This window comes from Mauremys mutica, chromosome 12 (genome assembly GCF_020497125.1).
Source record: "Mauremys mutica isolate MM-2020 ecotype Southern chromosome 12, ASM2049712v1, whole genome shotgun sequence".
NCBI classification, from domain to species: Eukaryota; Metazoa; Chordata; order Testudines; family Geoemydidae; genus Mauremys; species Mauremys mutica.
Window position 1 is genome coordinate 20,904,834 of NC_059083.1, and position 7,838 is coordinate 20,912,671.

Here is a 7,838-nt window from a genome sequence, read left to right on the forward strand (position 1 = left end):
TCTGTGTGTCTATTGCACAGCTCACGGTGTGTGTGTATTTTCTGTGTGTGTCTACTGCACAGCTCCGTGTTTGTGTGTATCTATATTGGGGGTGGGGGGTGTATATTCTCTGTGTGTCTGTTGCACAGCTCAGGGGGGTGTGTGTATGTACTCTGTGTGTGAGAGTGTGTGTGTGTGTGTATTCTCTCTGTGTGCCTCTTGTACAGCTCAGAGTGTCTATTGTACCACTTGGGCGGGGGAGTGGGGGTGCATGTACCCTGTGTGTATTCTCTTTGCGTGCGTCTCTTGCACAGCTCAGGGGTGTGTGTATGTACTCTGTGTGTGTGACTGTGTGTGTGTGCTCTCTGAGTGTGTCTATTGCACAGCTGGAAAGGTATATACAGTGTGTGTGTGTATTCTCTGTCTGTATTGCACAGCTGGTGTGTGTGTGTACTCTCTGTGTGTATTCTGTGTGTATATCTATTGCACAGCTGGGGTGTATATACAGTATGTGTATGTCTGTGTGTTGCAGAGCTGGGTGTGTGTGTGTGTTGCACAGCTGGGGGTGTATACACAGTATGTGTCTGTGTGTGTGTTGCACAGCCGGGGAGTTGCACACTGTGTGTGTGTGTGTTGCACAGGTGGGGTTTGTGTGTATGTGTCTGTGTGTGTGTTGCACAGCCGGGGGGGTTGCACACTGTGTGTGTGTTGCACAGCCGAGGGGTTGCACACTGTGTGTGTGTGTTGCACAGCTGGGGGATGTGTCTGTGTGTGTGTTGCACAGCTGGGGGTGTATACACAGTATGTGTCTGTGTGTGTGTTGCACAGCCGGGGAGTTGCACACTGTGTGTGTGTGTGTTGCACAGGTGGGGTTTGTGTGTATGTGTCTGTGTGTGTGTTGCACAGCCGGGGGGGTTGCACACTGTGTGTGTGTTGCACAGCCGAGGGGTTGCACACTGTGTGTGTGTGTTGCACAGCTGGGGGATGTGTCTGTGTGTGTGTTGCACAGCCGGGGGGTTGCACACTGTTTGTGTGTGTGTTGCACAGCCGGGGGGGTTGCACACTGTGTGTGTGTGTGTGTGTTGCACAGCTGGGGGGGTTGCACACTGTGTGTGTGTGTGTGTTGCACAGCCGGGGGGGTTGCACACTGTGAGTGTTTGTTTTGCAGAGCCGGGGGGGTTGCACACTGTGTGTGTGTGTGTGTGTGTGTGTGTTGCACAGCCAGGGGGTTGCACACTGTGTGTGTGTTGCACAGCTGGGGGATGTGTGTATGTGTGTGTATTGCATAGCCGGGGGGGTTGCACACTGTGTGTGTATGTGTGTGTGTGTTGCACAGCCGGGGGGTTTGCACACTGTGTATGTGTGTGTGTGTTGCACAGCCGGGGGGGTGCACACTGTGTGTGTGTGTGTGTGTGTGTTGCACAGCCGGGGGGGTTGCACAGTGTGTGTGTGTGTTGCACAGCCGGGGGGGGGTTGCACACTGTGTGTGTGTGTGTGTGTTGCACAGCCGGGGGGGGTTGCACACTCTCTGTGTGTGTGTTGCACAGCCGGGGGGGGTTGCACACTCTGTGTGCACTTGCAGATTTCCTGCATTCATTATTTTCTGCCCTGCCCCCCCGCGAGCCCCGCCCGCTACGTGCCATTCCCCGCCCGGGCTCGGGGCCAGCATCGCGCGGCGGCCCGGGATTTCCCCCCGTGATCGCACGCTGAGCTGTCACCCCCGGGCGCAGCCAATGGGGCGCCAGGGGCGGGGCTGGCTCCATTCATAAAGCGGCGCCGGGGGGCGACGGGCAGAAGATCGCTCTGCGCCGCACCCGGGGACAAGCTCTGAAAATCGCGCTGCGCCCCAGCCCCATGAACGCGCTGTACGGTGCCACCAGCATGTGCTTAGCCTGCGAGCCCCGGATGCCCGCCCTGCCCAGAGCCGAGCCCCCCAGCAGGGGCACTGGGCCCCAGTACTTCACCTTCGACCCCCTGCCCGCGGTGAGCCAGACCCCGCCCCGCAGGAACCCGACCCGGGGCAGGAAGCGGCTGCGCAAAGTGCTCTACCCCCCCGTGGTGAGTCTGGGGGGCTGCGGTGGGAGCTGGGACGCCTGGGTTCTCTGGGGGGGGTGAGAGGGGAGTCAGGACTCCTGGGTTCTCTGGGGAGGGGTCTATTGGGTTAAAGTGTGGCAGGGGGGGATCCAGGAGTGAGGGCTCACCTGCCAATCCACCCCCCTTGTGCCTCAGTTTCCCCTGCTGTAGAAGTAGGCTGCTGATGGCTCTCTGGGTCAGTCCCTGCTGCTGGAGGGAGAGGGAGGGTATGGGGGGGTAGCCTCTCCCCTCCACTAGCCCATGGGGCAGCATGGCTCCCTGCAGCCGGGAGTGTGTCTCCCCATCTCTGAGCATGCTGGGGGTGGGGGGCAGCTGAGACCTGTAGCCCGGCCCTCTTGCTGTGGGCCTACAGACCAGTGCAGGATGAGTCACCCCATCGGACCTGCTCCTGCATGTCCCGGACATGCGGCCCCCTGTGCACGTCTCTCTGCCCCAGAGATCCCCTGCTGATGTGGGGGACTGTGTGTGTCCCAGGCTCCCTGCTGCTCACTGCCAGCGGTGATTCTCTTGCAAATCTGCCCCCCTAGATGGGAGCACTATGGGGCCTATGACACACAGGGGAGGCATCTAGATCTCGCTCAGTGCAATGGGGGTTCCGATTGCCTGGCTCAGCTGCTGAGCCTGCGCTGCCCCTGAATCGCAGGCTGTTTTGGGGGAAGAGGGCATTGCGGGTAGAAGCAGAGGGTTCTGGGTAACCAGGCTGACCTCCCAGCCACGGTAGCTGGGTGTGGGGAATTCTGGGTAGTGGGCTTGCCCCAGGGCTAAGTGCTAGGGCATTCTGGGTAATCTGTTGGGCACAGGGCACTTGGGGTGGGACTGGTGCATTGTGGGTAATACTTGGGTCCCCCTGCCAGCCAGGTCTCTAATGTCCCGTCTGCTTCCTCCCGACCAGGTGAAACGCTACTATCCGGCCAAGGAACGCAGCCAGGCCAAACGTCTGCTCTTCATCCTCCTCACCATCCTCTTCTACCAAGTCTATAACGCAGACGAAGACCTGGCCCTGGGGCCGGAGCAGGGGGTCCCCGACCGCTCTGTGGAGAGCGGGGGCTCCCGCTGCGAGACCCCCCTCTCAGAAGTGCTCCCGACGCCCCTGGAGGTCCCAGAGGTGGCCAACGCTACCAGTTCGCACGGGGCCCGCGAGGCTGCCGAATCCACCATGGAAATCAGCCAGTTCCTGGAGCAGAATCCAGCCGCTTTCTGAGACCCCCGCCCAGCGTTTCTCAGGCCAAGACACCTCAGGGGTCAACCGGGACTGGGGCCTGACTCCAGCCACTAATGGGTTAACCCCGCCTGGCCTTTGGCCAACTCTCTGCTGCTGCCTCTGAACTAAGCCGGTGAAGAATCCGGACGCCGCCGGACGCCTGACGTCAGTAGCAACATGAAACCTCTTGGGCAGCCGTGAGCAGGGAATTCCTGGCGCCAGCAGTGACTGAGACTTTGTGTGTGTGTGTGAGGGGGGGTATTACTGACATAACTTATTAATATCTAATATTTATAATATTTATATATTTGTAATTTAAAGATGTGCTATTTAATGATCGAAGCGGGAACATGCCTGCGGGGAAAATGCTGCTTTCATCCAGGGTGGAATAAAAACCGTTAAACGTCCTCATCCGTTTAAACAGGGACATGTATCCTGTTCTTGTCTCTCTGGGGACTTTAATGTTTGTTAGTGCCGTTGTTACCCAGAGGGGGAAACACCTCTAATTGGTAGCAAAGCAGCCTGAGGCGAGGTGGAGCTGACAGGAATCCCAGGGAGGTATAAAACTATGGAAATACTCCTAGGAGGGGGGGAAAACTTTGTGCCAGCCCAATGTACTAGAATTCACCACTACCGTTCTCCAGGCGGCGGCCAGGCTGGGCTGCTCTGTGGCAAAACAGCCTCTGAGCCTTGGGTCTCCTCTAAACGAGCTACTTGATTGGGGCACAGAACTAAGGACGTGCTGGTGCGTTGGGCAGGGGGAGAAGTTTGGAGGATGAAAAATTAGTCGGCTGCTTTAAGCCAGGACCAAATGGGGATTTTTCTGACCCTGGGAGGAGGCGAGAAGTCGGGGTAAGACCAGCCTGCACTAAAGAGATCGCTGCCCCCCTGCCCTTCCGTCTCGGCCACCCCCCAGCTCTGCTCACACCCTGGCTGTCCGACCCGCAGGGGCCCTGGCTGCTGCGTACGCTTACTGTGTAAGCTCTTGTGAGAGGCTCTGGCTGCTTCGGAGGCCGCAACTTGCCCCGAACTGACCTAAATTCAGGCTCATGTTTCCAAGGCGTTTTTGCCCCAAACTCTTTCCCGGACAAGTCGTCCGACCTGTGTATGTTCTGTGAACAAAATAAACGTGCTGACTCCTGTGGGTGTGTCTGATTTCCGGGGGGTAGGGGGATCCCACATCCCCTGGGGGAGGGGGCCGGCTGAAGGCGAAGCTCAACTCACCTGGAGGGGTGAAAGGGTCTCGTGGCGCTGGAGGAGCGAGGAGATTTGGGGGGGTGGGAAGCTCAATTCAACTACAGGAGCATTCAAGGGGTGAGCGGGCGGGGGGGGGGGGGCTTCACATTCCAAGCTCCACCCACATTCTGCATTACATCAGCTGGACACGTTCTCATTGGCTGATGGTGGACCCTGGGGGCAGGGCCTGGGGGGAGAAGCTAGTCCATTTCATGGGGGAGGGGTGCAGCCCCCGAGTGAGGAAACCTGGCCCAGCCCGGGGAGGGGAGTGGGGTCCAGTGGCTATAGGGTGACCAGATGGCCTGAGTTTTGGGCCTTTTTCTTATATAGGCTCCTATTAGCACCCCCACCGCCTGTCCCAATTTTTCACGTTTGCTGTCTGGTCACCCTGAGTGGGGGGCTGGGAGTCAGGACACCTGGGTTCTCATTCTCAGCTGAATGGCGGTGTTAACTATTCCCCCCCCCCCAATGCTTGTTACCTTTGACAGAGGAACAAGCCTTGGGGACAGCAGGGAAGTGAGAGACGTGGTCTAGCTTGACTTCAGTAAAGCATTGATACTGTCTCGTGTGACCTTCTCCTGCACAAACTAGGGCAATGCAAGGGGGCTGGAGCTACTATAATGTGGGTGCAGAACTGGGTGGAAAACTGCTCCCAGAGAGGAGTTCTCAGGGGTTCACAGTCAGGCTGGAAGGGCATCACGAGTGGGGTCCGCAGGGATCAGCTCTGGGTCCGGTTCTGTTCCCTATCTTCATCAATGATTTAGCTCATGGCACAGAGATCACACTTGTAAAGGTTGCGGACGATACCAGGCTGGGAGGGGTTGCAAGTGCTTTGAAGGACAGGATTAAAATTCAAAATGATCTGGACAAACTGGAGAAATGGGCTGAAGGAAATAGGATAACGTTTAATAAGGACAAATGCAAAGTCCTCCACTCAGGAAGGAACAATCAGTTGCACACACTCACAATGGGAAGTGACTGCCTGGGAAGGAGAACTGCGGAAAGGGGTCTGGGGGTCACAGTGACCACAAGCTAAGTATGAGTCAGCAGTGTCACACTGGTGCCAAAAACCCAAACCTCGTTCTGAGATGAAACTCTATTAGCAGAAGTGTCGTAACCAGGAACTTAGAAGTCATCCTTCCGCTCTCCTCTGCCCTGATTAGGCCTCGGCTGGAGGCTTGTGTCCAGTTCTGGGCGCCGCATCTCAGGAAAGATGTGGAAAAATTGGAGAAAGTCCAGAGAAAAGCAACAACAATGATTAAAGGGCCAGAAAACATGAGCTGTGAGGGCAGACTGAAAACACTGGGTGTGTTTAGTCTGGAGGAGAGAAGACCGAGGGGGGGACATGAGAACAGTTTTCAAGTATGTGAAAGGTTGTTGTGAAGAGGATGGTGATAAATTGTTCTCGTTAACCTCTGAGGCCAGGACAAGAAGCAATGGGCTTAAATTGCAGCAAGGGCGGTTTAGGTTGGACATTAGGACACACTTCTAACTGTCAGGGTGGTGAAGCACTGGGATAAATTGCCGAGGGAGGTTGTGGAATCTGCATCATGGGGGATTTTAAAGAGCAGGTCGGACAAACACCTGTCAGGGCTGGTCTAGATGATACTGAGTCCTGCCTTGAGAGCAGGGGACATGACTGGACGACCTCTCGCGGTGCCGTCCAGTCTGACCCTGCTATAACCAGTATAACTGCGGGTTACGTGTCACTCTCTGGAGGTTTGCATTCTACCCGGGTTTTTAATCGTTAACTGTGATCTGGCATGACGGAAAAATCAGGCAAATCGCCAGTTTAACGATGTTTCCTGGTGTCCCAGGACTCTAAGACCCCCCCCCCCCGCCCCCCCCCACACACACACGCGTCCCGGCGTGTCTCTGGGAGTCAGGGACTCTGGCACACAGGCCCTGACCAGGGAGCGTGTGTATCTGCCAACCCACCGTTCTCAGCCCCGTCCTGCCACCCTTAGCGCCAGCAAATCGCGCCTTCTCGAGCGATCCGTAGCTCCAGCCACCCTCCGCTGGGGCTGCCCAAGCTAGCTAAGCCCCCCGCCCCCAGCGGGGTTGTTCTCCATCTCTCTCCCCTCTGGGGTAATCTTAGCGCCAAGCTCCCGGCCAGCGAGAGCCGCAGGGGCTGGGCGAGCCACGCCCGGCGCCCTTGGACACACGGATAAGCCCAGCGGCAACGGCTGATAAGGGGCTATTCCAGGCTCTCTGCGGGGGCATAGGAACTGCGGGTTCCCGCCGGTACCTGTCTGGGCCACGAGGGGAGGGTTATATATAGCGAGCGCCCACGTACAGATAGCGCCTGCGGCAGCGGACACTCAGCCCAGGGTGGCCTCAGCAGGATGCCCGGGTTCTACCCCTGGGGGCTGGGAAGGAAGTGGGGTCTAGTGGTTAGAGCAGGGGAGCTGGGAGCCAGGACTCCTGGGTTCTCTCCCTGGCTCTGGGAGGGGAGTGGCGTCTAGTGGTTAGAGCTGGGGGGGCTGGGGGGCTCCGGGAAGGCAGTGGGGTCTAGTGGTGGGGGGGAGGGGCGGGGTTGGGAGCCAGGACTCCTGGGTTCTTTCCCTGGCTCTGGGAGGGGAGTGGGGTCTAGTGGTTGGGAGGGCTGGGAGCCAGGACCCCGGGTTCTCTCCCCGGCTCTGGGAAGGGAGTGGGATCTAGTGGTTAGAGCAAGGGAGGCTGTGTGTGTGTGTTTTCATGGCCCAGCCTGGCCTGGGGCTGTGTGTGTGTGTCTGTGCACACACGCTGGGCCACACACACACAACCCTCCGCTCTCCAGCTGACGAAACACATGACGGAAAGCGCTGCCAGGGGCCCTGGGCCCGGGCCCAGGCTGGGAATTGCCCAAGCTCGTGGCTTCCGAGCTCTGCCTCACCGCACGGCCCCGTTTCCTCTCCCCCCAGAGGTGAGACCCACACGCGAAAGGAAGCGGCAGAGCCCACGTCCGCCCCCCGCCCCCCACCCGGCACAGAGAGCCCAGGGCCTAAATATAAAGAGCCACAGGGGGGCAGAGGAGTGGAAATACCAGCCCTGGAAATACACAACTCTTCTCCCCCCCACCCCCACCCCCACCACACACTCCCTGGGCCAAGTCTGACTTGGGGACACTGCTGGCTCGGGGGGCAGGGAATGGGGCAGGGGCCTGTCCCGTCTGGGGGGCGCCAGCTCCCACCCAGCCCCAGGGGAGGGACTGGCTGGCTCAGGGGGGCAGGGAATGGGGCGGGGGGGTGGCGGCTCCCATCCAGCCCCAGGGCAGGGACTGGCTGGCTCAGGGGGGCAGGGAATGGGGCAGGGGCCTGTCCCCTCTAGGGGGCGCCGGCTCCCCCCA

General features: G+C 58.8%; 1 protein-coding gene across 1 annotated transcript; it reads left to right on the plus strand.

Moving 5' to 3' along the window:
• Positions 1 to 1,793: 1,793 nt before the first annotated feature.
• On the plus strand, positions 1,794 to 4,410 carry LOC123344922 (radiation-inducible immediate-early gene IEX-1-like). Its single transcript, XM_044981425.1, has 2 exons — positions 1,794 to 2,037; positions 2,966 to 4,410. Exons 1-2 carry the CDS (start codon positions 1,834 to 1,836, stop codon positions 3,272 to 3,274), a joined length of 513 nt encoding a protein of 170 aa, XP_044837360.1. The 5' UTR covers positions 1,794 to 1,833; the 3' UTR covers positions 3,275 to 4,410.
• The last annotated feature ends 3,428 nt before the right edge of the window (positions 4,411 to 7,838 follow it).

Bases quoted from the DNA above. Each gene is read 5' to 3' on its own strand.
- LOC123344922 (XM_044981425.1), top strand. From the start codon at position 1,834: ATGAACGCGCTGTACGGTGCCACCAGCATGTGCTTAGCCTGCGAGCCC. The intron at 2,038-2,965 runs GTGAGTCTGGGG...CCTCCCGACCAG, and splicing joins AAGTGCTCTACCCCCCCGTG to GTGAAACGCTACTATCCGGC.